Raw genomic sequence first — 27,709 nt, forward strand, 5'->3', positions numbered from 1 at the left:
GCAGGAAACCTTGTCGTCAGTCAGTTGGTCGACTCTCTCTGCTTCGTACAGGAGGAACCCAAGGTACATGCCGTTACTACCTACCAGGTACCAACCTCCTGATGTGTTGAAGTTTGAACGAACCTCCTAGGCAGGGTTGCAGTGTTGCAGTGTTGCACCACCCGTTTCGCGGCTAAATACAAGGGATCAGGGGCGCGAATAGCAGCCAGAGGTATTGTAACTAGGCCTAGAACGGAAGCCCCCCCACGCTTTGATTCATGCAAGGGTCAACACATGCACATGCAGATATCTAAAGTTCCAGAGGTACGTACCTAGGTTCCTTGGGAGGTAGGCATTCCCTGCCAGGCACAAAACGACTGCAAGGCGCTGGAACCTCCCTATTTACATTGTAGAGAAAGCCCAATAGAGCCGCACTTTATGTGGCGGCACATGTTAGCGCAACATCAAATGCGGCTTACAGCAATCGCAGAAGATGAAGATTGATAAAGGGTTTTGAGCACCTTGAATTCATGACAAGCCACATCTAGTTGCTACCCCTGGTTATTGGGGGAATCCTACAGCTTGAAAGATTCTCCTTCACTGATACAAGACTGTCAGCGTCTTGAGGGCATCGCGCGGTAGAAAACGTCAACTACAACGATGAATGATGCGGAAAGTGCGATGCGTTCACACGCTATAATAAGTAAACAAAGCAACGTACAATCAAGTGTAGATGTAAAAAAGATCGAGCTATTCAGCACCCAACCCTGGGGCGGAAGCGGCCAAAGACCAGCGTTAACGACGGCCTTTAGCATTTTCATAACACGCCAGGCCGTAGTAGGAGTCATCCGCTTAACCAAGCGAGAAATCAAGGAGCAAAACAGCTTTACCTGTAAGGTGTGTGTGTGTGTGTGTGTAGAGGCATCCCCTTTCGTTTTGGGCCCCATTTGCTGCAGCGTTCTTCAGCATCTCGCTACACATCGCCCTCGAGATACTCGCGGTCCTACTTTATAGTCTACTGTGTCCTTTGAAACAGCTCTTGTGCCTTTGGATTAGTCTCGTTGATACTCTGTTCAAGAAAAAGGAGCGAAGCACGGCGTCGGAGCTGCTTCCAAGGCTGTTGGAAAACTCGTCATGTTGTACGGCAGGGACTCGCGAGCATGGAAGGAAGGTGAGCTACTCATAAACCTGCCCAAGGGAAAGCAGTATATAGATGCCAGAAATCTTCCGACCTGGGCTTATCCTGCTACATGACCGGAAAAGGGCTGCTGCGTGTGCACGTACTCCATACAGTGGCTGGTCTCGTGTGCCCCCGGGTGCTGGACTACCGCCGTCAAGGGCGTGCCAGCCATGCACAAGACATTCAGCTGTAGTTGTACGCTTCATGTATCATCCTCTTGGCAGCGTGCCCATAGCTCTCAATGAGGAAAGCCTCGGGCATGAAATGCTGCCATCGGTCGTGGACGGGGGATAGTAACGTCGGGCATGACGCGGGACGGCCTCTCGCGTCGGGGTTGCTTGGGGAACGTGTCTCGCCCAGTGTCAATGGCCATGACGGGCTTGTTGGAAGAAGATACTGCTTCAGTCTCCGGTCAAGTGCAGCCACTGCGTGACGAGGGGAAATCAAACATGGCACGAGGCACGACCTGCTCGAGCAATGCTAGCTACCTCCCCGCCTGTCTCCCTCCCTCCCCTTTCTTCCCAGCGGTAGACAGGCAGGTGCGCAGCGCAACGCGGATGGCTTCTCAATATGAACCAGACCCTCTGCGAGGCTCAAGGGCGGCAACTTGTACCGCATCCATACCCGAGCCTGCTACTAGAGCATCGAGCGTATCGTGTCGAGCCGTGCTGCTCCTGCAGTATGTAGCCGGTTCTCCGGGAACTCTCTTTGAAAGGCAGCATGACAGCACGCCTGTCTTTGCTGTTCCTTCTCGCCTGCTGCAGTAGCTTCCATCGCAATAGTTCAGTTAGAGCAGTTGTAAATACACGCTTTCCGAAACCATCTTCTGTACTTCCATGCTTAAATATCTGGTGGTCCTCCTTGTCTTGTTCTTCTTCTTTTATTCTCTTTTCCCAAACACTCGACCCAGCAGGCTCCCCAGCCAACCACCTTATTCCATATTCATGGCATCGATAACTTTTTGTGTCTTCAACTCTTGCCGTCGGTCTCAGACCATCTGTGCCTCAGACCTCCTTCGTCATGTCATCATTGGCATATCATGGTAACCAGCTCCTATTATGAAGAGCATTTATCTCAGGTGAGGACCCCCCGTGATGATATCAGAGCCGACAATCTGAGCCTGCGGGGCTATGAAGATGCCAAAAACTTTCTGAGGGGAGATTAAGCCCACTCGGCCTTTTGGCTGAGCCTTCGGGAAATATAGGATTCACCGGCCTCAGACTTGATCGGATGTGTCATCACTGGCACTATACAGCTGGCACCCCGAGCTCTTATAACGGTGTCGACTTGTTTCAGGTGAGGACCCCCTGTGATGATATCGCATCTAAAATTCGAGCCCTAGGGCAATGACTATTTAAGGTCTCTTTTTGAGGGGAGATTTAGCCCACTTGGCCTTTTGGCTGAGCCTTCGGGTAGTATAGGAGACACCGGCCTCAGACTAGATCGGACGTGTCATCATTGGCACTATAAGAACCGACATCCCGAGCTCTTATGATAATGTCGACTTGTTTCAGGTGAGGACCCCCTGTGGTGATATTATATCTGAAATTCGAGCCCTAGGGCAATGACTATTCAAGGATCAATTTGAGAGGAGACTTAGCCCACTTAGCCTTTGGCTGAGCCTTCGGGTAATATAGGAGACACCGGCCTCAGACTTCATCGGATGTGTCATCATTGGCACAAGACTTACACAGTCCGATCGAGCTCTTATGATAATGTCGACTTGTTTCTTGAGGTGAGGACCCCCCGTGATGATATATAACCTGATATTTGAGCCCTAGGGCTATGACGATAAAGGATCAATTCGAGGGGAGATTAAGCCCACTCAGCCTCTGGCTGAGCCTTCGGGTATTTTAGGATACACCGCCCTCAGAATTAATCGGATGTGTCATCATTGGCACATTACACAGCCATGATGTCGACTTGTTTATTGAGGTGAGGACCACTTGCGAGGATATACAAGCAGACAATCCGAGCCCCAGGGCTATGAAAATGACTGAGCAATTCTGAGCGGAGACTGAGCACATCCAGCCTTTGACTGAGCCTTCGGGTAATTATAGGATACAACGGCCTCTGAACCCGAGCGGATGTGTCATCGTTGGCACTCGATGTGACGGTAACCCGAGCACTGCCGACAAAGTATCATGATCCGGCGTGTTCGATCGACGGTCAACGAAGGTTTCGCAAAACGGGCATGGTCGTCATGGCAGCAGTATCATTGCCTTTTGCTGAAAAAAAAAAGACTTGACACTAGAGAGGCTTGCTAGTGCTGGGCGGAGAATTGCTGGGGAAACGGCGGTGATGGTACTGCGCCATTATAAGTTGGCGGGAATAGAGAAAGCATGCCTATGTTCTGTGTTGGAAGAGTTGGACATGAGTATATAGGAAGAAGACAAAGATCAGTGGGATAGTAGCCAAGGAAGAGGAAGAAGGAGAAGAAGAAGAAAAAGAAAGAAAAATTGTCTGCCTTTTCGCCCCGCTGATTCTGCGCCGAGACTTGAATATTTTGGGGATGCCTTGAATCTTGAAGTGTAATCCAAGTGAATTGGCAATGGTGGTGCTGGAACACAGGGCCTCGGGGTCTTTTTTATTTTTCTTTTTCCCTCGAATACTCAAGACGTCGAGGTGAAGGAGAAGGCAAGGCCAAGTATTGATGCTCGAGGTGTGCCGTCGTCGGGCGCGGAGGAATCAAGGAATTAAGGGATAGGCTCGCAAAGATGTTCTCGAGAGCCAGGGGCTTGTTTATAAAGCCCCAGCTACGTACACATGTACCTAGGTGCCTGAAGAAGGTTCCGAATTCATTTAAGCTTCACCCTGTGTAGCGTGACTGACGGGGCAAGATGCGAGACGCGGGCTTGACATTGATCTAAAGCGGGCTGGCGGCCCCGGAGTGGAGGCCAGCGAACCTTGGCCGTGTGTCTAGTGGCGGCCAAGGTTTTAGAAATGCTGTCTGGACTCTGCGTTTGCCTGGATCGGGACAGCCCGTCGTGCTGGGCTGGTGGTGAGCGACGGATCAATATTCTAGGCAGAAGGCACGGGGAAAGGTTGGGGAGACGAGCCGAGCACGACTAGGTTTATTGGTGCTGCTGGGGGCAGGGTTGTGCGTGTTGATGCGTGTTGATGCTTGGTGATGCTTGTTGATGCGTGTTGATGCTTGGTGATGCTTGTAGATGCTTGGTGATGCTTGGTGATGCTTGATGATGCTTGGTGGTGCTTGTTGATGCTGTGTCGATGCTTGTTGATGTTTGTTGATGCTTGTCGATGCTGTGTCGATGCTTGTCGATGCTTGATGATTCTTGTCGTCGTTGATGCCACCATGCTCAGTGGTGCCACCGCATTCCATGATTATGTTTTGGTGGCGTCGAGGCCGCCCAGCGTATGTAGTAGGCTGCAGCTTCCCGGAACTAATGTTTATTCCCATCCCGCAGGACTTGAGCGTCAAGTTCAACGTTGCAACGCACGTTGCCAGAGCGTGCAAGAAAGGGGACCTCTTGCATGGCCGCTGCAGTTTGGAAATACTTTGATACTTGGCATGTCTCTTTTCCCTTTTCCTCGGCCATGGTATTGACGTTTTTTCTTCTCGCCCTGGCGCGCATTCGCCCAGCTGGCTCCGTGCTTGTCCACGTCAGGCACCGCCATCCCAGCCCCCTACGCGGTGCAAAGTGCATCGCCAAGCAAGGACTACGTAAGGCGCAGCACAATCTCGCAGAAGAGAAAGCCGAGGGGAAAAAAAAAGGGAAAAAAAAAGATGAAAATGATATTCATGGTCCTCATAACTGCCAAACAACAACAAACACCCTCCCCCCCTACGAATCCTGCGCCATGTCCGTCTCCCCACCGATGCGAACCTTGAGCCGCCTCTGCTCACCACCAAACACCTGGCTCTTGCGCTTCGAGGCCACCCGGGCGTCCTGCAGCGTCTCGTCGTCGACGTCCATGGCCACGTCGCCGTCCTCCTCGCGGGCTTCGCGCAGCCGACGCAGCTCGCTCCCGCGGAGGCGCGGCAGCAGGTGCGCGTTCTCGGCCACCAGCTTCCGCGCCTGGGCGACCTCGCGGGCCCGGTTGCCCGCCATGCGCCGCTTGTAGAAGACGCGCTCTCGGCGGGCCCTGATCTCGCCGACGCGCGCCATGGCCTGCAGCGTCTTCTCCATGAGGTCGCGGTTGTACCGGACGGGGACGTTGCGGCGCGCGCCAAACAGCAGCGTGCTGTCGACCGTCATCTCCTTGCCGGCCTTGATGCGCGACGCCTTGGTCCATTTGAGCTTGTTCGGGTTTCGGCGGTGCTTGAAGTTTTTGTGGCATTTACTCCGACTGAGGGCATAAGGTGTTAGCATGCGTCGAGGGGGGTCGTTTCTCCCCAGTCGGGAGGTGCAAGCGCGGGAAAGGGTCTGACCAAAATCTAAATGATCGTCCTGCAGCGAGGCGAGGCGCCCGTTTCTGTCAGCATCTCTATCTGCTGGGGCTCAAGACACCGGGGAAGGCCGGGGGGAAGCGTACCGTCATTGCGGTTGAAGAGTATGCCCTTGCTGGGGAAGGTCGGGCGACCGCAGAAATAGCACGGGTCGACTCTCATGCTGTGTGTGTGTGTTTGCTATATTGCGAACCTGCCGGGGGTTGGGTAGATCGGTAGGTAGGTGGTAGGTAGGCAGGTTGGTCGGTTCGAGGTTGGAGGTTGAAATAAAGGAAAAAAAAAAAAAAAAAAAAGTTAAATAAATGAGGCTTGACGCCAAGGGTGCTGTCTGTGGACCAACAAGTGGATATCTGTGGCGCAGCCGACCGATCACGGGTGATTTACGTCCGTCCGTTCCGCCACGCCAGCCTTTCCCCGCAGTGCCGAGTACGTACCACTCATGCATGCTTCTTTGCCGAGATCATCAACCCGTTCTAGAGGCCATGACGAGATGAATCCTTCGTCTTCATCGCGCATGAAATACAGCGATAGCAATCGCGAGGCGCCAAATCCCCCAGCAGCCAATATAGCCAAGATGCCAGGTCAACCTGCCTCCCAGGCCTCACCAACCACAGGTACGTGGCGAGGCACGAGGCAGCAATGGCGCCAACGGTGAAGATCCCCCGTCAAGGCGAACCAATCCGCGTGGCCATGCCCCGGGATTCGAGTCATTGATGCCTCCTCTGTCAAACGACCCAAACCGCTGCTGGCTGGTCCGTTTGTTGACCGGAAAGGCAGGTTTCACGGCATGACCGACCAACCCCCCCGCTTTCATCGACGACAATGCGCGCCAACAATCAGCAGGAGCCACGATCCATCACAGCGCATCTTGTCTTTTTCCGCCAACAAAGACGAGGACTTGGCTCCGCTTGCTTGTTGCTCCGCTCATTCGGGCCCTGCCGGATAATATAACCTGCTTCAACCCTCGTCCATACCTACCTGTGGCTTTTCTTGTGCAATGCATTATACACATGCCAGTATCTTGCATCTTTCTTTCTCGCCTGGACGACCTTGCTCTCGCGACGGCTTGACGCTTTTCCCCTTGTTCTCGTCAGCATCGCGGTCGTGTCTTATCATACTTTTACCTGTCTAGCCAACCATCACGGTTTATTCACATCCACCGCGACGGCCCATGTCGAAATGACCGCTCATCCCGAGTCAAACCCCCTCGAAAAGCTGACCATTTCCCTCAGCCAGCCAAATGCCTCGCCCCCGACAGTGAGGGTCACGGTCACCAACCGCAACGCGTATCCCGTCACCATTGTCTCTTACGGATCCCCCCTGGATGAGATTGCTCTGCCCCTGGGGCTGCTTCACATCACCCCGTCGGGCGCATCCAAGTGCCTCGACCTCAACGTGATCAGGGGGTCGAGGATCTGGCCGCCAGAGCCGCATCACCTCATCGGCCTGCGGCCCGGGGAGAGTGGCACGAATGACGTGGTTCTGCAGGCACCAACCGTCCCGATGCAGCACGTCGGCAAGGGAGCAACAGTCTTCTTGCAGGGGAAGTGGATTGGCGTGTTTCCGCGCACCAAGCACGAGCTGACAGCGTCGGACCTGAACCACATGTTCTCGCAGCCAGGGAGTTTTCGGGGCCGCTTTAGGTCTGAGAATCTCGAGATAGCCATTGAGTAACGGGACAAAGGTATGGTGCGTCGTCCACCCGAGGGTTCCTGGCCACGACCATGGGTCGCTGGTCGAAATGCGCCACAGAGTCTTTGCCCAGTCCCCGCCGGTGTGGGCCTCTGCTAATGTGGTGGAACGGCCCCTTTTTGTCGCTTCAGAATTGCTGCTTGTATTTCCTTTCCAGGAGTAATTTGTGCCTTGGCGTGCCGTTGGCGAGGTGCCCATTGCCATTGCCATTGCCGCAGGCTCACCCAGATGGTTCATCGCATGGCGGGGTACGGTCTGATGGTATACGGCCTGATGCTATAGTGTAGTTCGAGTGCCTGTGTCTCCGTGTAAAGTAAAGGTTTTTGCAAACCTGCATACATGTCAATACCTACCTAATATAAGCTGATTGTGCTTGTCTAACCCTCCTACTTCCCCGTCAGTCGACTGTGGCAGTAGCACCCGCCATAGCGGAACACCAAAACTTGTTTCTGACACAGCCAACCTGACAAACCATTTGAATTGACGGATACTCTCGGAGTAGCATTCCTGAAGCCTTCAATCTCTCAATCTCCGATGTTGTTGACACATTGCGCTGTTCATCTTACGTAATGCATGAGGCCGTAGTCTACCGCGAGCACACACAACACTACCACCTCGGATTATCTCGGACGACGCTCAGCTGCGTCTTTGTACCAAAGCTTGATTTTCAAATGAGATCATTCTTTCTAAGAACATCTATACCGAGCATACTGTCAGAATTCGGCACCTTCTTGCGCGGTGACGATTGCCTAATGTCTTGTCAAGCAGGACCGCGACGCGAGGGCTAATATCGCCGCGATACAGATCCGGCCTAGTTGTAATTGATAGACAGTACGCACTGTTTCAGGGCATATCGTTGGATGTGACGCAGATGTCGCCGAATTCCGATCAGTTGCGCCTCTGTAACCTCGGTAACGGTAGCCCCTTAGGACTACCCCTATTGCCGATATGTGCCTATATAGCTCGTACGGCGTGGCTCTGGGCTGCTGACCTCGCCATCTTTGCCAATACTATCGCGCTTTACCTGTGTATTCGAACAATATCGCAGCTGAATCGATCAAGGTCATGACTTGGCTTGTCATGTGAGAAGGGACGACGGATAATAGTCCAAGCGGCCAGCCCTCCTTGTTTTGGGCTCGCTTCGCAGCTTACCTTCAAGTCCCATTTCAGGACCTGTTTCACCCGATAAGGGCCCAGAGAACTTTTATGAAGAATGGGGGCCAGCCTTTACCTAGCCGCGTGACTCACTCATATCAGACTTATCAATAAAGTCGGGCATTATTCTCTTGAATTACCAGACGTTAACTTTTTGAAAATCTAATGCGCCAGCGTAGCTAAGTTAAGAAACTGTATACAGGTCCGCAGCACCCGGTTGACGAAGACACTGCTAGGTGCCTCTCTGCGTCGGACATATAACTTCCACGTCGCGGTTCTGACCTTTCCACGTACATGCGAGCTTGTTCATGCTAGTTATTTTTAGCGTGTCAAGATGGTTTTCTCCAAGCTCTGTCTTACTCGTCTCTAACAATTTTCTTGCCTGAAATGTGACTGTTTAGGATAGATGACGCAAGCAAGTCAGCAGACGTGCAGCGAATGTGCAGCATACAGGCACATCGGGACACACACCGCTTGATGACCTGCCAAGTAACGTTGCGGATGTGCAGAGAAACACATTGAAAAAGCGATACCAAGCCGTATATTGCCCCGACTGATCATGCGTAGGTGCCTCAATGTATAATGGGGAGTGACCGGTTTTCATACGCGTGCTACATTGATATATAGGAGAACGAAGCTATTCTATACCCGAGGTTGACACGCATCACAAGGTGCGCGAAATCTCACGCCATCTCCCATAATTTCACTAATATTTGATATCGAACTGCGGTACTGCCCGAGATCAACAAACGTTGCGTTGAGAGCATCCATGTCTACAGGTTCCTCGAAAGATGCTGTGTCGAGCGATGGCGTGCCGAATGGGAAACCTTCCAATCACCTTGATTTCATTCAATGCTCCCTCAAAACTTGCAACGCAGAACACAAGGACTCTTGCATCCCTCTACTGATTTCTAATCGCGAACCAAATGCTAGACTATCCTATAGGATTGATGTCATGCGCGGCTGCATTGTCGATGTGGCAAAGCTCATCAGCAACGAATCCGAGGGGCAATCACTGGATCGATACGTTGCATTGAGCCATGTGTGGCCCAAGCGCAAAGACAAATCCAAGAAGACTGGACAACTGATCTTACTCAAGCGGAACCTGCCTCTGTTCTTGGCACCGGGGTGCGAGAGACCGAAGAGGAAGAAAAAGGTCCCAGCAGTCATCCGGAATGCAATCAAAACTCGAAGACCAGTACCTTTGGGCAGACCGGTTTTGTATCGTGCAAGATGATGATGGGGAAATGTCTCAGATCTCCAACATGAGCCATATCTATGGCGAAGCGTATCTCGCAACCATTGCCGCGAGTTCGGATTCAATTTTCTCGCAGCAAATAAGCTTAGACTGCTGGCCCAAGTACGTATCGCCCGGATCGTACACCATGCGTTATCGCTAGATCGTCGATCTCTACAACGCTCTCGCCATATCTGAATGGCGTACCCGTGACTGGACGTTCCAGGAGCAAGTACTGAGTAGAAGATCAGTCGTTTTCACAAATTTGAACGTCTTCTGGGACTTGTAACCGCGCTGTTTGGGACGGGGAGTTTCTAACGGTAGAAAATTCTGAATTGCTTCATTGTCCTAAATTGGTTCGGTATCGACATTTGAACAACACATGGTGGCCAAATTTCGAAGTGTACCTGGATATTATATGTCTTTACAACGGCCGGAAATTCACTGATCCTCAGGATGGTCTGGCTGGTATGACTGCAACACTTTGGGCCCTATCTCCAGCTTTTCCAGGAGGCTTTATCGCTAGGCTCCCCAGGGTCTCTCTCGATCATGTGCTTCTATGGCAGCCATTTAATAATGCAAAAACGTAGAAGGCATTAAGAAGATGGGACGCTAATAAAAGTACCTATCGGACTTCTAACCTGGTCTTGGTGTGGTTGGGGTTGCTTTGCGGATCCGAGCAGCCTTGTGAGCGGATTGTTCTATCTTGAGAAGTACGCAGAACGTTCAGGTACCTGGCGAACGCGAAATCTTGTCGAGTGGTCTTACGCTCATGCAGCGAATACAGGAGAACAAACGAAAACTCAGGAGCCGCGCGAATTGCAGCGGATTTCTACAAGAACGACTCTGATATTCCGAACGGATGGACGAAAAAACAATCGCCAACTTCTGACTCCTCTGCGTGCGCCCAGTTCACTTTCTACCTTGATAACAGTCCGAAATTCCGGTGTCCAATTCTTTTGAGCTCTGCCAACAGCGTCATGAAGGATGATCCTAACCCATGCTACCTTATGGGCTGCGCGACCTCTGCTTCTTTCATTGCCGCAGCTGTAATGGTGTCGCGACGTCAACCCCTTTTTGAAGCTTCTAAACTCTGCTTAAGGGCTGCTCCGAAGATCTCTGCATTTGAAGAAAAAGTCTTCTCCACAGGTCCATCACATGATGAGGCATGTTAAGTTGTGGTTCTCCAACAGAAATCTGGAATCTTCGCTGGCGTTCTACGCTTGATGGATGGCATCGATCCTCCCAAGCTGGTCATGACGAGCAATGATCTTTACCAGTTCTTTGATGCGATCCATGTCGACATGCATCTGGGCCTGGACACGCGGGAAGAGACCGTTGGACCTTTGAGTCCGGACGCCGGGTCAGCACGCGGACCCAGCAATGTGTGAGGGAAGAGGAGTGCAGAGAGCCAGACTTATATGGCGGTGGACTCTATCATGTCGTACTCGGTGAATGGTCGGTGAAGACCCGGGATGGACAACCGCAGTAATAACGTCGCCGGTGGCCATTGCGAGCGGTCGTTTGCTCTGGCAAGAGCAGGGCGATGACTAGGCTGGAAGGACGATGAAGGGATTGTTAGCTGGAAAGGGGGGAGGGGAGGGGGGGCCAGTCTGAGCCTTTATGCGTCGTTTCTGCACAGAGAGAATGCTGCAGCATCAGCTTGGAAAGTCATCCTCTCAAGCAGACTGAGGTGGGATCTGCTCAAGAGATAACAAAGACCATGGTTCCAAGTGAGCCTCGATGCCCCATGCAAGGTTCACAGAGTGCCCGCGACGACCAATAGGGCACAGTGAATACTTGCATTTTTAGTAACAGGTAGGTAGATTGAATGACATGTGGCTAGTGATTATGGTGGCTTAGCACCCACGGCCTCTCATTGATAAAGCAAAGCCGGAAGGCACGGCTCTGGCACTTATGTGGTTCTTGCATTCTGACAGTAACTACTAGCCAAAGTAACTAGGTGGCAAAGTATGCCCTACTAAGCTGCTATAGATGCCTGCTGTGTTTGTTCTAACCTAGCGGGGCGGGACGGGGCGGGGCGGAGCGGGCCACGTGATGTCCCTAAACAGTGAAGCCAATGAGGTTTGAGCCGCGCATGGAGGCAAACGAGCGCAGCCGGGGCAAGCTGGCTGCCAAGCTGCTTCTGCCATGCCATGCCATGCCGTGCCGTGCCGCGACCGAGGACCCTAATTCCGAGGGCTTGCGGGCTTGTCAAAACGCATGTCTTGGTTCTCCATCGTCAGGAGAGCACCCGGCCGTCGTCCTCTTCCCCTCCGCAAGCCCCCGCCTCCGCTGAACCCTCGGCACCGACTCGCCACCATGACTGCCGCCACCATGGCCAACCGCGATCCCACCACCCTCTCCAACTACTCCGCCTGGCGCACCCGGCACACCGCCGTCGACTTCAAGCTCGACTTTGAGCACAAGTTCCTCGAGGGCACCGCCACCCTCGAGCTCGAGAGCCAGACCGACGCCCAGAGCGCCGAGGTCGTCCTCGACACCCGCCACGTCGACATCCGCGGCGTCCGCGTCGACTCTGCCGAGTGCGCCTGGGAGCTGCGGCCTCACAGCGACCCCTTCGGCGCGCCTCTCCACGTCGCTGTCCCCGAGGGCGCCGCCAAGGGCCGCGTCGTCCGCGTGTCCGTCCGGCTGCGCACCACGCCCAAGTGCACCGCGCTGCAGTGGCTGACGCCCGCCCAGACGTCCAACAAGAAGCACCCCTACGTGTTTTCGCAGTGCCAGGCCATCAACGCCCGCTCCATCTTCCCTTGCCAGGACACCCCGGACGTCAAGTCGACCTTTTCCTTCAAGCTCACCTCGCGCCTGCCCGTCGTGGCCAGCGGCGTTCCCGTCGGGGACCACACCCCCGCCGTGGGCGCCGAGAAGCTCTACGAGTTTGAGCAAAAGGTCCCCATCCCGTCTTACCTGTTCGCCCTTGCGTCCGGCGACTTTGCTTCGGCCAGGATTGGCTCGAGGAGCGTTGTCGTCACCGGGCCCAATGAGCTGGAGGGCTGCAAATGGGAGCTGGAGCGCGACATGGACAAGTTTATGCATGTTGCCGAGAAGCTCGTCTTTCCCTACAAGTGGGGCGAGTACAACGTTCTTGTGCTTCCCCCTAGTTTCCCCTACGGAGGTGAGTCTTCGCATTCTGGACATGGCGTGACTGTTCACACAGGGGGACAATAGATTGGTTGGCTCACCCTCCAGACGAACGGCAGGCATGGAGAATCCCATCTACACCTTTGCCACGCCCACCATTATAAGCGGCGACCGCCAGAACGTGGATGTCATTGCCCACGAGCTGAGCCACAGCTGGAGCGGCAATCTCGTCTCCAATGCGAGCTGGGAGCATTTGTAAGATGAAAACACAACCCCCCCTCCCTTCCGTTCTGGGTTCCGTGGAACTTTTGTACCAACTCACGCAATACGAAAACTAGCTGGCTGAACGAAGGTTGGACTGTGTATCTGGAGAGGAGGATCCAGGCCGAGATCCATGGAGCGGCCGAGTTTGACTTTTCCTCCATCCTCGGCTGGAAGTCCCTTGGTTCGTCAACGAAAAAGAAGAAGCCCACACCCCCATACGCACAAGCATCAACAACCAATTCACTGACTCGCTGTAGAGGACGCTGTCGCGTTATTCGGAAAGGACCACGAGTACACCAAGCTCATCATTAGCCACAGGAACGTCGACCCCGAGGATGTTTACAGCTCGGTTGCCTACGAAAAGGGCTTTCACTTCCTGTATTACCTTGACAGGTTGGTTGGCCGCGAGGCATTCGACAAGTTCATCCCTCACTATTTCGCCAAGTGGTCCGGCAAATCACTCGACTCTTTCGAGTTTAGAGACACGTTTATGAGCTTTTTCAACGGCCTGGGCGACGATGCCATCAAGCAAAAAATCGCCACCATTGACTGGCAGGATCGTCTCTACGCACCCGGACTGCCTCCCAAGCCTGATTTTGATACCAGCATGGTGACTGCTTGCTACGATCTAGCGTCAAAGTGGCATGATGCTGTACGTCAAGACCTTTTATGTTCTTCTCTTGTCGAATCTGTGTCCAGATTTCTTCGGGTTTCAACGCGCCTGTCACACACGGAGTCCTGACAAAAAAAAACCAAAAACCGCAGACATATGAACCCGCGCCAAAGGACGTCGAGGCCTTCACCGCCAACCAGAAAATCGTCTTCCTCGACAAGGTGCAAGAATCGGCTTCTCTATCGGCCAGTCGCGCCCAGCTCCTCGGAAAAGTATACGATTTCGTCTCCTCGAAAAACGTGGAGGTCAAATCCTCGTACTACCGCGTGGCGCTGGATGCCAAAGACGTCAGCTGCGTCTACGGCGTTGCCGAGCTTCTCGGTTCCGTAGGCCGCATGAAGTTTGTGCGTCCTCTGTTCCGCGGCCTGAACAAGGTGAACCGCGAGCTGGCATTGGAAACGTTTGCCAAGAACAAGGACTTTTACCACCCTATCTGCAGGGGAATGGTTGAGAAGGACTTGGGAATTCAAGGTGCAGCGTAATCGGGCCCAAGATGCAAAAAAAAAAAAAAAAAAAAAAAAAAAAAAAAAAAAAAAAGAGAAGCAGACAAACGAGTTTGCACATGCAGTTTGGGTGAGAAAGTCAAAAGTCGTATCGAATGGGAATAAGAAATGTTCAAAAATTTGGATAAATGGGAAACCATCACCAACTCGACAAGAAGCCGTAAAACGATGAAGAACACGAGTGCATCCATAAGAAGCCTTCGGTGTCATTGATCGATGTAGACTCATGTTATTCCAGCCACTGCGAGCCACGCATGGCTTCAGGCCAATTCCCCCCCTCGGCTCTTTCAAACCTCTGCACAGCCAAGATATCCTTGACGCCGAAATTGCCGTACAAGTGCGGGAAGCCACCTTCCCATCTGACAGTGTCGCTGAACCTGGCCAGCTCAAACTTGAACACCCACAGGCTCGAGGCGTTTTTGAAGAATCTATCGCACGTGAGGGGTATCTAACCGAGTTTAGCCATGTCGTGCCAAACGACATATTGAGCCGCTGCTTATTATTAAAGATGGTAGTTTTTCTGACCTGTTCACCTGTGCTCAAGTGCACAAAGCCATCCTTCTGGTCGAGCTCGGAAAGGGGAAACTGCTCGGGCATCGTGTCCGGCGGCGGCGAGGGGACGATTTTGTAGACATATCGATGGGGTGAGCTGGCCGACATTTCGCGCGGAGGAGCGGACTGTTGATGGCGCAAAGTTGCCAGTGGAAAGCTTTATCTATGCGGGGACCAAGGACTTGCGTTAACTTGGACACTTGGATAAATGCCATTGATGTCACCTTTGTTGCGCGACCCACTACCAGACGCCTTCTCTCTTCTTCCATGGCGGGAAACCAGGAAAGCGGCAGGCCAGAACGCAGAGGTTCATCATGTCTCGCGGGCCGCTGCCCTCCAAGCTCTGCCTCCTGTCTTCCCTGGCAGACCACAAGCCCGGCGACAAGGTCAGATTCCTAGGATGGTACGGCCGTTTCCCCTCCCCAGCTCGGAAAGCACCTGACTTCGGGGGAAAGGATACTAACGCCGCGAAAGCGTCACGTCGTACGACGTCAACACGGCTTCCCTGGTTCTCGGCCACCCGTACCCCCGGGGCACCGACGTCCTGGTCGCCGTGAGCGCGAGGCTCGTCCTCGAGACGATGCAGCCTGAAGCCACACGCGTGGGAGAGTGGGTCAACGTGTTGGGCTATGTGCAGGATGCGTCTGCGATGGACGCACCACCACCCGCTGGAGTGTGCGCGTTTGTGGAAGCTCTGATGGTTTGGCCCACTGGGCCTTTGGATGTCCGGCAGTACGAGAAGACGGCGGAGGACGCACGTCTGCGGAGCTGATTGGGGGACAATGGGGCGCGCAGAGCAGATGCACTTGCAGATGTAGGAATCTTATCCTGCAAAGGCGTACTTTTTTCCATTTTCTTTTCTTTTCCCCCTTTTTTTCTTGCCGGGGGGGGTGAAGGAATTCGCACTTTGTATTGATGACGGCTGCCGTGCCCCACCTGCCGGCTCCGACAGCTGTTGAGTACATATGTTCATTATATTACGGAGTGGCGGCTTGATTTCTAGGTCATCCTCATCGTTGTTCTTCTAGGTCGCTACTCTATAGACTGCAATATCTGCATTCTTTCTCCTGGATCAAGTGCTCGTCGAATCGAAATGTGTGCCGTCCGCGTCAGCCCAGTTTTGCAAAGTGTCGACAACTACGGAGGGCCCTCTTCAGGGGAGTGGCACGAGGGCTCCAGACTTGAGCCAGAGGCGCTGGGTCGTTATTTCCGCATGGTGAAGCCGGCGTCGGCCCATACATAACATGTGGCCCCGTCCTTCAGCACCAGGTCAACCACCTAGGTACCTACATGTCAACAGGTAGGAGGTAGGTATGTACATGTACCTAGAGGTCAGCCCTCCCTAAGGTAGCCAGAAGGTTCATGTCTGGTCGGCTCCACTAACAGCCCAGCGCTAGGGGCATCCACCCGCCCAGCGCGACCGCGCCTCTCTCAACATCCAAGCTTGCACGCCTGCCCGTCCAGCAGAAACATTGAACCCTGTTGACAACAGCCCCGGGCGTATTGCGTATTGCGTATTACCCGACCAGACCTCTTCCGAACCACCATATTCCTGTGCCGCCTTCCACGACCCTCCGGCCGACCTATTCTCCGCGACATCTTTTTCGTCTCTTTGTACACCTCCTGCTAAGCTGTTGCCTCGTGGCCGGGCTCCCAAAGACGCTTCCCGCGAGCTCGCAACCCCTGGTTTCTCAATGCTCCGACTGCCCATGTTGGAGAGTTGTCCCTTCATCCCCTGACCACCAAAGGGGCACACACACGCTGCACATACACCCCTTCAAAGCCTCCTTGTGCGCGCCAGGAACCACGGGAGGCAAACCACAGACAGAAGCATGAAACTGACTACTCCACCTGAGAACGACCTTGATAACGAGTGACCGCAATTTGTGGGGGGTTAGCAAGGGAAAATTTTCCGCGACAAGTTCTTGACAACGTCACTTTGGGGAGCTTGGCAAAGAACACACGTCCGGGCGCATTCCGTGTAGCGATACACAATATCCAGGGGACCAATCCAGGTCCCCGCAGATATCGTAGCAGCCATGGCGCCGGCAGGTGGTGGAAATATCAAGGTGGTGGTGAGAGTGCGTCCCTTCAATGGCCGAGGTAAGCGTTCCTGGTCTCCCCTGCACACGTCGCATTTGCCGTGGTTTGTCGTTGGTCATGACCGCCCTCGCCCTCGCCCTCGCCCTCGCCCTCGCCCTCGGTCAAGGTACTAATTATTCCTGCGGTAGAAATCGATCGCGGATCGAAACGCATCGTCGAGATGAAAGGGAGCCAGACCGTCCTCACCTTCCCCGACGGCCACGGTGGCAAAGGCGCAAAGGACACCGGGGCCAAGACGTTCGCCTTTGACCGGTCGTACTGGTCCTTCAACAAGGACGATCCCAACTACGCCGGGCAATCGAACCTGTTTGACGATCTAGGAGCGCCGCTCCTAGACAATGCCTTTCAGGGCTACAACAACTGCATCTTTGCCTATGGTCAGACCGGTTCCGGAAAGTCCTACTCCATGATGGGCTATGGAAAGGACGTCGGCATCATCCCAAACATCTGCCAAGAAATGTTCAAGCGAATAGATACCATCCAGGAGGACAAGACCACCAAATGCACGGTAGAGGTGTCCTACCTCGAAATCTACAACGAGCGTGTTCGCGACTTGCTCAACCCTTCGACCAAGGGCAACTTGAAAGTCCGAGAACATCCGTCAACAGGCCCGTACGTCGAGGATCTCGCAAAGCTTGTTGTTGGCAGCTTTCAGGAAATCGAAAACCTGATGGACGAGGGCAACAAGGCCAGGACGGTTGCTGCCACCAACATGAATGAAACATCCAGTCGAAGTCACGCTGTCTTCACCCTGATGCTTACCCAGAAGAGATACGATACCGAGACAAAGATGGAAATGGAAAAGGTAGCCAAAATCAGCCTGGTCGATTTGGCTGGTTCTGAACGAGCAACCTCGACCGGCGCCACTGGCGCGAGATTGAAGGAAGGCGCTGAAATCAACCGATCCCTGTCCACTCTAGGCCGAGTCATTGCCGCGTTGGCCGACTTGTCGACGGGCAAGAAGAAGAAGGGCGCAACGACGCAGGTCCCGTATCGAGACAGTGTTCTCACATGGCTGCTGAAGGACTCTCTCGGTGGAAACAGTATGACGGCCATGATAGCAGCCATCAGCCCTGCAGACATCAACTATGACGAAACCCTCAGCACCTTGCGGTACGCCGACTCGGCCAAGAGAATCAAGAACCACGCCGTCATCAACGAAGATGCCAACGCTCGTATGATTAGAGAACTGAAAGAAGAGCTGTCCCTTTTGAGAAGCAAGCTGGGTGGCGGTGCGGCGGCGCCAGGAGGAGCACCTGTTCCCGCAGAGGAGGTCTATGCTGAGGGAACACCGCTGGAGAAGCAGATAGTGACCATCACTACTGCCGACGGCACAGTCAAGAAAGTGTCCAAGGCAGATATTGCGGAGCAGCTGAACCAGAGCGAGAAGCTGCTGTCCGACTTGAACCAGACGTGGGAGCAGAAGCTGCAGAAAACCGAGGAGATCCACAAGGAGCGAGAGGCGGCACTGGAGGAGCTCGGCATCAGCATTGAAAAGGGCTTCATCGGCCTGAGCACCCCAAAGAAGATGCCTCACTTGGTCAACCTGTCCGACGATCCCCTCCTGGCCGAGTGTCTAGTGTACAATCTCAAGCCCGGAAGGACGTCTGTGGGCAACCTCGACACAAACGCCGATCACCAGGTCAACATTCGTCTCAATGGAACCCGAATCCTCCATGATCACTGCAAGTTCGAAAATAATGCCGACGGAACCGTCATGGTTGTGCCCTCTGAAGGAGCTTCCGTCATGGTCAACGGCAAGCGGATAACAGAGCCCAAGCAGCTTCATTCCGGTTACCGCGTCATCCTCGGTGACTTCCACATTTTCCGTTTCAATCACCCCTTGGAAGCCAAAGCCGAACGGGCCGAGGTGGGATCGAGTCTTTTGCGACAGTCCATCACGGCGAGCCAACTCCAAGCCCTTGACCGAACACCGTCCCCTCGTCCCGGCCACGAGAGGTCGATGAGCAAGGTGTCTGATTTCGGAGACTCAAGACCCGAGTCTCCCGCTTCCTTTTCGCGGAACGGTCGAGATTCGGATTGGTCGCTTGCTCGTCGTGAGGCAGCTGGCGCTATTCTCGGTACTGATCAGAACTTCACCAGCTTGACGGACGAGGAACTGAATTCTTTATTCGAGGAGGTCCAGAGAGTCAGAGCTGAACGTGTTAATGGCAGGGAAGACGGCGAGGATACCGAGTCGGTCACGTCATACCAGCTGCGGGAAAAGTACATGTCTACGGGAACCATTGACAACTTGTCCCTTGACACAGCTCTTACCATGCCGTCGACACCGAAGCAGGGAGAGAACGATGAGAGACTAAAAGAGGCGCGGGAGGAGATGCAAAACCAGCTGGAGAGGCAAAAGGAAGAGTTCCAAGAGAAGCTGAAGAGCGCAGAAGCGGCAAGTGTCGAGGTTGCGGAAATCAAGAAGGAGAAGGCCAAGATGGAGACGGCTCTGCTCGAACTCAAACACGACATGCAAAAGCAACTGAACCAGCAGCGAAAGCAGTACGAGGAAAGGATCGACATGATGGACCCCCTGAAGCGTCCCAAGGCCAACCCGAAACTGTCGGAAGAAGAAGTCGGGCTGGCGAAGAAAGTGGTGAAGGCATGGCGGGGCCGACACTTTGTCAAGATGGCCGAAACCGTTCTACAAAGCGCCGCTGTATTGAAGGAGGCTCAGATCATGAGTAACGAGCTGGAGGAGAGCGTCGTGTTTCAATTTGCTGTGGTGGACATTGGCCACGCTCTGTGCTCCTCGTACGACATGGTTCTCAATGGGCTGACGGGCGAGGGGGAGGACCCTGCTCTGGAGGAGACACCGAAACCTTGCATCGGCGTCCGCGTCATCGACTACAAGAACAACGTGGTCCATCTCTGGAGCTTGGAGAAGCTGCATGATCGCGTTCGTCAGATGCGCCAGATGCACCAGTACCTCGACCAGCCAGAGTACGCGCAGCATTTGAGCCTCGATAACCCGTTCGTCGAGACCTGCATGCCGTCGTATACGCTTGTCGGAGAAGTGGATGTGCCCCTGAGAGCTGTATTCGAGAGCCGCGTGCAAGATTTTTCGCTCGACGTCCTGTCTCCGTACACGTCCCATGCGATCGGCATCGTGAAGCTGTCGCTGGAACCGTCCCATGCGCGAGCGCCGACAAACACTCTCAAGTTCAATGTCGTCATGCATGAGCTCATCGGTTTTGCCGAACGGGAGGGAACCGAGGTACATGCGCAGCTCTTCATCCCCAGCGTTTCCGAGGAGGACAGCGTCACCACGACGCAGATGATCACCGAGTTCGACGAAGGTCCCGTTCGATTCGAGAGCGTGCATAACATGAGCGTATCCCTGTTTGCCTCTCCAGACGTGACTATGCGAGCGTCCATCTTTGCAAAGGTCTCGACGATGCACTTGGACAAGCTCCTGAGCTGGGACGATATGAGAGACGCGTGTCCGACGCGCGATGCGGTCAAGGGCTCGCGCATCAACGAGTCTCAGTTCTTCACCCAAGAGAAGCATGACCTGTTGTCCCGAGTCCAGATTATGGAACTCGACGAGAATGGCGAATACCAACCGGTCGAGGTCAGCCAGACGAGCGAGCTTGACACGGGTACCTTTCAGCTGCACCAAGGTCTGCAACGGCGGATCAGCATCAACGTTTCTCATAGCTCAGGCGACGCTCTGCCGTGGGATGACGTTACCGCCGTGCGGGTGGGCAGAGTTCGACTCGTTGACTCTGCCGGCAAGACTCCTGACATGGGCTCCTGCGAACCTGATGTCTCGCTGAAGCTCGCCTCCAGCCCTGTTTACCGCGAGAACCCCAACGGAACGCGAAGCATCACAATCTACGCTCAGTGGGACTCGAGCCTGCACAACTCGCTCCTGCTGGACAGGGTGACTGCGGATAAGTACCGGGTGCAGATGACGATCCACTGGGAGATTAGCTCGGAAAAGCTGGCGGAGCCGATGAAGTTTGCCCAAAAGGTGTGCGTGCAGATCCTTTCGCGCGCGTTTGTGCGCCAGACATCCGTGTTTTCATCGCTCTGGCAGCACGTGCGGTTTGTCCGTTCCTCCACCGGCGTCTTCACCGTGACCATGCGCCCCGCCCCGGTCAAGAGGGTCGGCGACCTGTGGCGGATGAACAGCCAGCACGACTACGTCAAGGGCGAGGAGGACCTGACGAGGTGGGCGCCGCGCGGCGTCTCTCTTGTCCGTGACTTTATTGTGGCACGCAAGAGGAGGAGACGGGTGGCCGAAATCGGGTCGTTGCAGACGGCGCTGCACGGGCTGGCGGTGGACATGACGGGCGCCCGGGAAGCCGATGGGGAGGCGGAGCCGGAAGCGGAACCCGTGCCGGATGTGAAGCCAATCATTCCCGACGATGACGATGACGTTCTCAACGACACCCCAGACACGTCGCAAGCGCCTTCTGTCGACGACGGATCCGACGGCGAGGGCGAGGCAGAAGAGGAAGAAGAAGAAAGGACTATCAAGGTGGAAACCCGGGGACAAGCCGCCACGACAGAGGCCGCAGATGAAGGGGGGCCAGGCGCGGATACCGAACAGCAGCCCGAGTACGATGAGCGTCAGACGGAGCTTCTCGAAAAGTCGCTGAAGCTGTGGCTCAAGTATCCGGACCCGTTGAACAGCATCCTCAGCCCTGCCAACACGGCACCTCCGACCAACGGCATCGCGCCAGAGTCGTCTCCCGCTCCCAGCCTAATCACAACCATCATCCGAGTCCCCAAGAACCCCAAGGTTCTCAAGGGAGGGTACCTGCTCGTCCCCAACAACGATTCGACCCGATGGGTGAAGCGCTTCGTCGAGCTGCGCCGGCCCTATCTGCACATCCACTCGGCAACCGACGGCGACGAAGTCGCCCTGGTCAGCTTGCGCAACTCCCGTGTGGACAGCCAACCCGGGGTCCTGGGCCTGCTCCACGGCCCGGACGACTATGACGCGCCGCTGCAGGCCGGCAGGAGCAGCGGCAACTACGCCCCGGATTTTACTCCCGGCCATCGCCGCACGGCGTCCGGTCGCGTCATTTCTACGGTCTGGACAGGAACGGGAGCTGGCGCCGCGGGAGGCGCCGGGCAGGGGCTGCAACGTCTCAGCGAGCGCATGCAATCCGCCGTGTTTGCCATTTACGGCACAGACAACACGTGGCTATTTGCCGCGCGTAGCGAAAAGGATAAAATGGATTGGATATTCCGGATCGACCAGACGTACATGTCTGGTGAGAGCGCATCCAACAGCGGCATGATGAGCCCGTATCAAGGAAGCGAATACTAAGTTGGGCCGCGTGCTGCTCAAGCCGCCAAACACTTTCTTCCTTTCTTTCTTTCTTTCTTTCTTTTCTTTTTTTTTTTTTTCAAAGTCATGACTGTCGACGAAATGTGCCATTGCCGTTGATTTTTTTTTCCCTGTCATCTAAATTCTTTTTTTGTTTCTTTTGTTTTCTTTCGTTCCTTGTCCTTGCGTGCTTGGGCGATGCAGGCGGCTTAGATGATTAGATTATATACCCCCTGACGAATGCGGAGAAAAACATGTGACGTCATGTAGTGAGCAGCAGGAAAAGAAGGGAGAGCTAATGTTGATACCAAAGGGGCTGCTTTGGATATCTAGACTACGTATTTAGGGGGAGAAGGCTTGGAGGGAGATGTGACGGACCGACGTGCGTGCTGCCGCGGGTTGGGTGAAGAAGGGATGGGATGGCTGGTCTGGTAAGTGATACGACTGCGCTGGATGAGCAGGCGATGATGCTAGGTAGAATGAATTTGATTGGGATGCAAAACGCGCGAGTGAAGTGATGATGGTAGGTTAGGTTGGTGGATTTTGCGATTCGAATGAACATGATTATGTCTAGGTTTGCCAGGTCATCTGGGCCCTTTTGATTCTGGCGACCGAGTTGCTGGAGTGCGCAGGTGATACAATCAAAACTCGGATCCAACAGGTTGGTTACTCGGTGAATCTACTGAGCACAGCTGACCTTGCAACGACATCTTGCCAAGTCGTCGGTTATTCGAGACGAGCTAGCAGCTTGTGCGTCATCCGTATCCTGCCCAAACAACTGCAACATGGCAGGCGTGATGCAGGTTGAGGCCGTTTGGACAAATGCTCCATGCATGCGACGGTTCCGAGTTGGAGACATATCTTTGTCTCTCCCATCATTTGGACAAGGGTTCACCGTCCATGTCGTGTTTACAGACTTGCTGCACGGAGTACTCCGTACGGAGTTGAGGTCTCAAGAAACACGAAGCGGGGGTCGACAAAGACGCATCTCGTGCGGTGCGGAGTGCTTACGGATATTGATAAATGACACGCAGAAACACACGAAAACCGGGGAAGAGTCCAACAAGAGGTCGAGGTGACGACTGCACCATGGCATCGTCCCTTGCAAGCCCCCTTGTGAAAATACGGGGGGAGATGGCCAATGCTTCGGTATTCGTGGCTGCAATGGCTGACCATCTAAGCGAGGGCGACGTTGGACGAAACAGGGCCTTTTTCTCAGCAGAGTAAGAAGGGACTTGCCTTGCTTCCAAGTTGTTGCATTGGCAGGGAGGCTTGACTATCCGAGGGGCCGAGATAAGGCAAGAAAAGTCGGATTGTGATGCGTAAAAACAACGGCGCCGGGTTAAATGATACATGACAGACATGGGGCTCCCGTACGATTTCTGATCTGCCTGGTCAAGGGCCAACGCTACAAATCGGGCCATCTGCTCCATGCGAGTCCCAGAACCGTGGCTGCGGGAAAAGCGTCCTGGGGGTTCATTTTTCATTTCCGTGGTTGTGGCCGAGTCTTTCATCAGCCGCAGACGCGGTTCAGACATGTTTCGACTCCGTAGACACTCTTCTCTTGAAGCAGATGCTTTGCTGGCCCCCGTCGAATCCTAGCTGGTGTTGGCTAGGTAGGTATTCGGCAGTGAACCAAGAATTCCAGAACACACGGGCTTTTCCCGTCACGTCAGCACGCGGTGCGTTGATAGGCCCTAATATGGCTGCCTGGGTTTTGGGTAGGGTTGCATTGCAGACGGCTAGCTCAGCGGTTTGATCTCGACGGCAGCGAGGCTTGCTTCTGATGGCGGTTGCGGGTTTTTGATCTCTTTTGAAATTCCGCTGCAGCTGCAGGGCGCCTGCGATGAAAGTGACGTCGCGTTTTTGCACCATCGTGTTGACTTGTAAATGAGCTGGCTGATACGAAGAGCAGCAGCCATCTTTTTGCCTTTGAAGAGAAACGGCCAAGGCTTCAGTTGACGCTTTCTTTCTACTGTCCGCTGCGCAAAAGCAGATTCCGGTTCATCTGTTTTGAGTTGGCAACTGCTACGCATAGCTCCTTCTCCGCCGAAATGAACCCACGCGCGGGGCAGGCAGGAAGGAGGCAGGAGGGAGGGAAGAGGAATATAGGTCTTTGCCCTGCCTGCATTGCAGATGCACAGACCGGCTCAATGTCGAATTTTTCCTGTCCGCATCTCTGCATCGCATCTGAATTATGACCAGTTCGCAACGCTCGCCCATCAAGCCCAAGCATTTGCGGAGTACGGACTACGGAGACTGGAGTCGTGCGCGTTGGATGCTTCTATCCATGTCAACTCGGAATGCCGCGGCATCAAAGGGGGAGTCGGACATCCTAGCCGGCGCCGAGCGACAACGGGCGACAAAAGGCTATTTTCCAATCTCTTGCGCTTGGGCTGGGCTTGCAACGTCACCCTTGTATTTCCACGTTTAGATGCGGGACGGCATTTTCCCTCCCTCTCGCCGCAACGGAGCGCTGCTGTACGATACACACTACGAGCCAGGTCCAACTTTCACCATTGCCCGTGTCTTGATCGACCCGTTTCCCAAGTCAATATTCGCATCGCCGCTGGCTTAGTAGCAGGCTGGGGTGTCTCAGTTTTCAAACCTTGACACTGCCAACATTGTCGCACCGCTTACGAATCGGGATCAAGGACAGCTGTGCTCCCCACCCAACTCCACCGTGGACTGTGGACTCTGGAGTGCTGACGGAAGAAGCGCACACACAGCGACACACAGCGACGCACAGCTCGACAAGTGTCGGGTTTTATGGGCTGCGGTTGGCGGAACCAGACTGTCGGGATCTCGGCCACTAATCGCCAGGTCGTACTCCGTACGGAGTACTCGAACAAGAATTGCTCAACCTTAGGTCCATAGCTCCGAGCTAAAAGAATCGGTTCTGTCAAATCCAAGCCGGCGGAACAAGCACAGACTCGACCCCGGCCCGCAAGGCACCGCCCCCCCCCCCCCCCCGCCCCAATCCTGGCCCACTCCGGGGCTGGGAAATTAGCTGAACCAACTTGTCGGGACTCATTGATCTCAGCTCCAGGATTGAGGGCAAGCCGAGTAGCAGTCGAGTGACTGTGCTCGTCAAACAAAAGCCGCCATCATGACTCTTGTCCCGGGGAGCGTGTTTGGCTTTATTGTCTCGTTCAAAGTACATCCCTTGGAACCAAACTTTCTTCCGAGACGACAGGCCGTGATATATTCAACAATCGAAAAAAAAAAAAAAAAAGGAGGGGGGGGATCGTGCGGCCTTTGACAATGGCCGGTCAATCGTTCATGACCTTTGTGCGTCTGCTATACATAGCTAGCAGCCAGGCATTGTAATATTAAAGGAATACCGCATATTAAATGCTGCTCCACCTACGGCGCGACATGAACTCAAGGGTTGGGGTTACCGCCTGATGCCAGCTCGCACATGAGATTCCACTTTCAAAACGAGCATCGGCTCTTCCGCAGTGGCAGCGGCTGGCTACCTTTGCGGCGAACGACGAAATAGAATTCGCACAGTATTTGACTGCTTCCAATTGGCCTGGCCAACCAGAGGTCCCGTGTCCCGCGTCCCGTGTCCCGTGTCCCGTACCGCCTGTTCATGAAGCGCCATGGAACATCATTCAGGTGCCAATGGTTTGCAGGCCTATCCTGGAACGCTCTTTACTTGAATAGACGACACCGCAAGTCAGAACTTACCATTGCCGCTCTCTTTTCAGACCTTAATTCAGACCGCCCTTTTTCGTTCGCTCCAGCTCTAGCTCTAATGAGAAGCCACCAGATTTTGCACAAAACGTCATTGGCGTTTGTGTGAAAGGATGCTAGAAGGTCGACTAGACGCTGACTAGTTCTCCTCACACCGTGTCGCCAACGCGAAGACGAAAGGAATAAATCGTTGGTTGTTTGCCTTGTCTGCCTTGTTTGCCTTGTTTCCCTGTTCCCTTGTTCCCTTGCGCCCTTATTATACTCGCTAATTCATGCTCGATGAGAATGCTGCAGCTCAACCCCGACTCTAGAGTCATGGATGGGGGCAAAGATGCATCCCAACCGAATCTTGAAAGCTTCCAATTCTCGTTCAAATTGCCATCGAGAAGAAGTTACTTTGAATTAGACGTAAGTGAAATGCATAGAATGCACGGGACTCATGCCAATGTGTCGCCACGCTCGCCTTTGTTTTACTCAGGCCAACGTCACTAACTTGAATTTCTACACACCCTTGAACAGTCCAATCCTCCTGACGAGTCAGTTCAAAACTTGGTCCCAGTCAATGTAACCACCAACTTGCTGGGGGGTTGGTATTGCTGACCTTATCCCGCTCATAGAGATTGCTCTGCCTCGCTCACCGGTAGCGTACAAGACTTTCCCGTTGAGTTTGGTCGCACCTACCACGCGTACAAGGCAGGATGTGCGTCGTGAGGATTTTCTTTTGTTTCTTGGTTACGATATCGCATAGATTTCATCTTGCTCCCGTTCCCTTCCGGTAAGCTGACCAGCTTTGCCAGCTTATGCATTCCCAAACGACTTGCTGGAGCAAGATCGCCTCAAAATCCAAAGCCAGGCCATCTTGAAGCTCTTCCGCGGAAGGATATTCTTTGCGCCGCTGAACCAACTCCAGCCCCCGAGATACGTTCTGGACGTTGCCACTGGGCTCGGTGATTGGGCCATCCAGATGGGCGACTTGTTTCCCAGCTCGGAAATCATCGCGACGGATTTGTCCCCTATTCAACCTGACCAAGTACCTCCCAACGTGAAATTCTATGTGGAAGACTCGTACGTTTTGACTAGGTTTGGGAAGTCCTGTCGGTGGCATGCTGTTAACAATAGCTGGCGCATGTGAACTAACAGGAGCGCCCACCCGTAGATCTGAGCCTTGGGAGTACTCGCACAAGTTCGACTATATACACACTCGGGGAACTGGTGGATGTTGGTCGTCCTTCGAGAAGCAGGTTGTGCAGCAAGCCTACGATGCACTGGAGCCCGGCGGATATCTCGAATCACAGGAGTTTGACTCTTCTGTGTCATGCGACGACGGCACGTTGGATCCAGAGGGACCACTTGCGCGCTGGATGGGAGACATTACCGCAGCCGCCGAGCAATGTAATCGGCCAACCGTCATGGGCCCAGCCATGCGGGAGGCGTTTCAGCGGGTTGGATTCGTCGATGTTCGAGAGGTCATGTTCAAGATTCCAACAAATGCCTGGCCCAAAGACGAGGACCTGAAGGAGCTCGGGAGGCTGTGGGAGGCGAATATGACGACGGGGCTGAGCGGCTTCTCCTTGAGACTGTTCAGCAGGGCGTTTGCTAGAACACCCGAGGAAACCGAGGTAATTTGCTAAAGGAGGAACTCGGCTCGGGGACGGGTTGAAAGGACAGGCTGCTGACTCTTGTGTGTTTGCGAAAGGTCTCTCTAGTCGACGTGCGGAGAGAAATGTCGGATACGAGGATACATGCATGGATGCCATGTTTTGTGGTGTGGGGGAGGAAGCCGCATGCCGGGGAAATGGCTACATGATGCGCATAACGCGAATCGGTGACGATGACGGTGCTCAGGAGGGGGTTAGGAGGTGCTAGAAG

General features: G+C 54.1%; 10 protein-coding genes across 10 annotated transcripts; 7 read left to right on the forward strand and 3 right to left on the reverse strand.

Annotated features, from left to right (window-relative positions):
* Window positions 1–2,217: 2,217 nt before the first annotated feature.
* UV8b_00346 (uncharacterized protein) lies at window positions 2,218–2,654 on the forward strand (the record flags this gene model as incomplete). Its single annotated transcript, XM_043137844.1, has 3 exons — window positions 2,218–2,237; window positions 2,296–2,455; window positions 2,502–2,654. 3 exons carry the CDS (start codon window positions 2,218–2,220, stop codon window positions 2,652–2,654), a joined length of 333 nt encoding a protein of 110 aa, XP_042993778.1.
* Window positions 2,655–4,172: 1,518 nt separating this feature from the next.
* On the reverse strand, window positions 4,173–4,502 carry UV8b_00347 (uncharacterized protein; the record flags this gene model as incomplete). Its single annotated transcript, XM_043137845.1, has 1 exon — window positions 4,173–4,502. One exon carries the CDS (start codon window positions 4,500–4,502, stop codon window positions 4,173–4,175), a length of 330 nt encoding a protein of 109 aa, XP_042993779.1.
* A 463-nt stretch (window positions 4,503–4,965) lies between these two features.
* Window positions 4,966–5,732, reverse strand: UV8b_00348 (uncharacterized protein; the record flags this gene model as incomplete). The annotated part of the gene is made up of 3 exons (XM_043137846.1): window positions 4,966–5,470; window positions 5,553–5,571; window positions 5,657–5,732. 3 exons carry the CDS (start codon window positions 5,730–5,732, stop codon window positions 4,966–4,968), a joined length of 600 nt encoding a protein of 199 aa, XP_042993780.1.
* A 1,017-nt stretch (window positions 5,733–6,749) lies between these two features.
* On the forward strand, window positions 6,750–7,244 carry UV8b_00349 (uncharacterized protein; the record flags this gene model as incomplete). Its single annotated transcript, XM_043137847.1, has 1 exon — window positions 6,750–7,244. One exon carries the CDS (start codon window positions 6,750–6,752, stop codon window positions 7,242–7,244), a length of 495 nt encoding a protein of 164 aa, XP_042993781.1.
* Window positions 7,245–9,592: 2,348 nt separating this feature from the next.
* UV8b_00350 (uncharacterized protein) lies at window positions 9,593–10,829 on the forward strand (the record flags this gene model as incomplete). Its single annotated transcript, XM_043137848.1, has 2 exons — window positions 9,593–9,777; window positions 10,433–10,829. The coding sequence occupies 2 exons, from the start codon at window positions 9,593–9,595 to the stop codon at window positions 10,827–10,829; spliced, it is 582 nt and encodes a 193-aa protein (XP_042993782.1).
* A 1,147-nt stretch (window positions 10,830–11,976) lies between these two features.
* On the forward strand, window positions 11,977–14,175 carry UV8b_00351 (uncharacterized protein; the record flags this gene model as incomplete). Its single annotated transcript, XM_043137849.1, has 5 exons — window positions 11,977–12,790; window positions 12,876–13,011; window positions 13,095–13,201; window positions 13,278–13,672; window positions 13,786–14,175. The coding sequence occupies 5 exons, from the start codon at window positions 11,977–11,979 to the stop codon at window positions 14,173–14,175; spliced, it is 1,842 nt and encodes a 613-aa protein (XP_042993783.1).
* A 250-nt stretch (window positions 14,176–14,425) lies between these two features.
* On the reverse strand, window positions 14,426–14,856 carry UV8b_00352 (uncharacterized protein; the record flags this gene model as incomplete). Its single annotated transcript, XM_043137850.1, has 2 exons — window positions 14,426–14,644; window positions 14,722–14,856. 2 exons carry the CDS (start codon window positions 14,854–14,856, stop codon window positions 14,426–14,428), a joined length of 354 nt encoding a protein of 117 aa, XP_042993784.1.
* Window positions 14,857–15,062: 206 nt separating this feature from the next.
* On the forward strand, window positions 15,063–15,520 carry UV8b_00353 (uncharacterized protein; the record flags this gene model as incomplete). The annotated part of the gene is made up of 2 exons (XM_043137851.1): window positions 15,063–15,151; window positions 15,223–15,520. The coding sequence occupies 2 exons, from the start codon at window positions 15,063–15,065 to the stop codon at window positions 15,518–15,520; spliced, it is 387 nt and encodes a 128-aa protein (XP_042993785.1).
* Window positions 15,521–16,787: 1,267 nt separating this feature from the next.
* UV8b_00354 (uncharacterized protein) lies at window positions 16,788–22,141 on the forward strand (the record flags this gene model as incomplete). Its single annotated transcript, XM_043137852.1, has 2 exons — window positions 16,788–16,851; window positions 16,980–22,141. 2 exons carry the CDS (start codon window positions 16,788–16,790, stop codon window positions 22,139–22,141), a joined length of 5,226 nt encoding a protein of 1,741 aa, XP_042993786.1.
* A 3,978-nt stretch (window positions 22,142–26,119) lies between these two features.
* Window positions 26,120–27,647, forward strand: UV8b_00355 (uncharacterized protein; the record flags this gene model as incomplete). The annotated part of the gene is made up of 6 exons (XM_043137853.1): window positions 26,120–26,248; window positions 26,360–26,376; window positions 26,458–26,540; window positions 26,638–26,905; window positions 26,997–27,459; window positions 27,537–27,647. 6 exons carry the CDS (start codon window positions 26,120–26,122, stop codon window positions 27,645–27,647), a joined length of 1,071 nt encoding a protein of 356 aa, XP_042993787.1.
* Between the last annotated feature and the right edge of the window lie 62 nt (window positions 27,648–27,709).

Source organism: Ustilaginoidea virens, chromosome 1 (genome assembly GCF_000687475.1).
Source record: "Ustilaginoidea virens chromosome 1, complete sequence".
Taxonomy (NCBI): Eukaryota; Fungi; Ascomycota; class Sordariomycetes; order Hypocreales; family Clavicipitaceae; genus Ustilaginoidea; species Ustilaginoidea virens.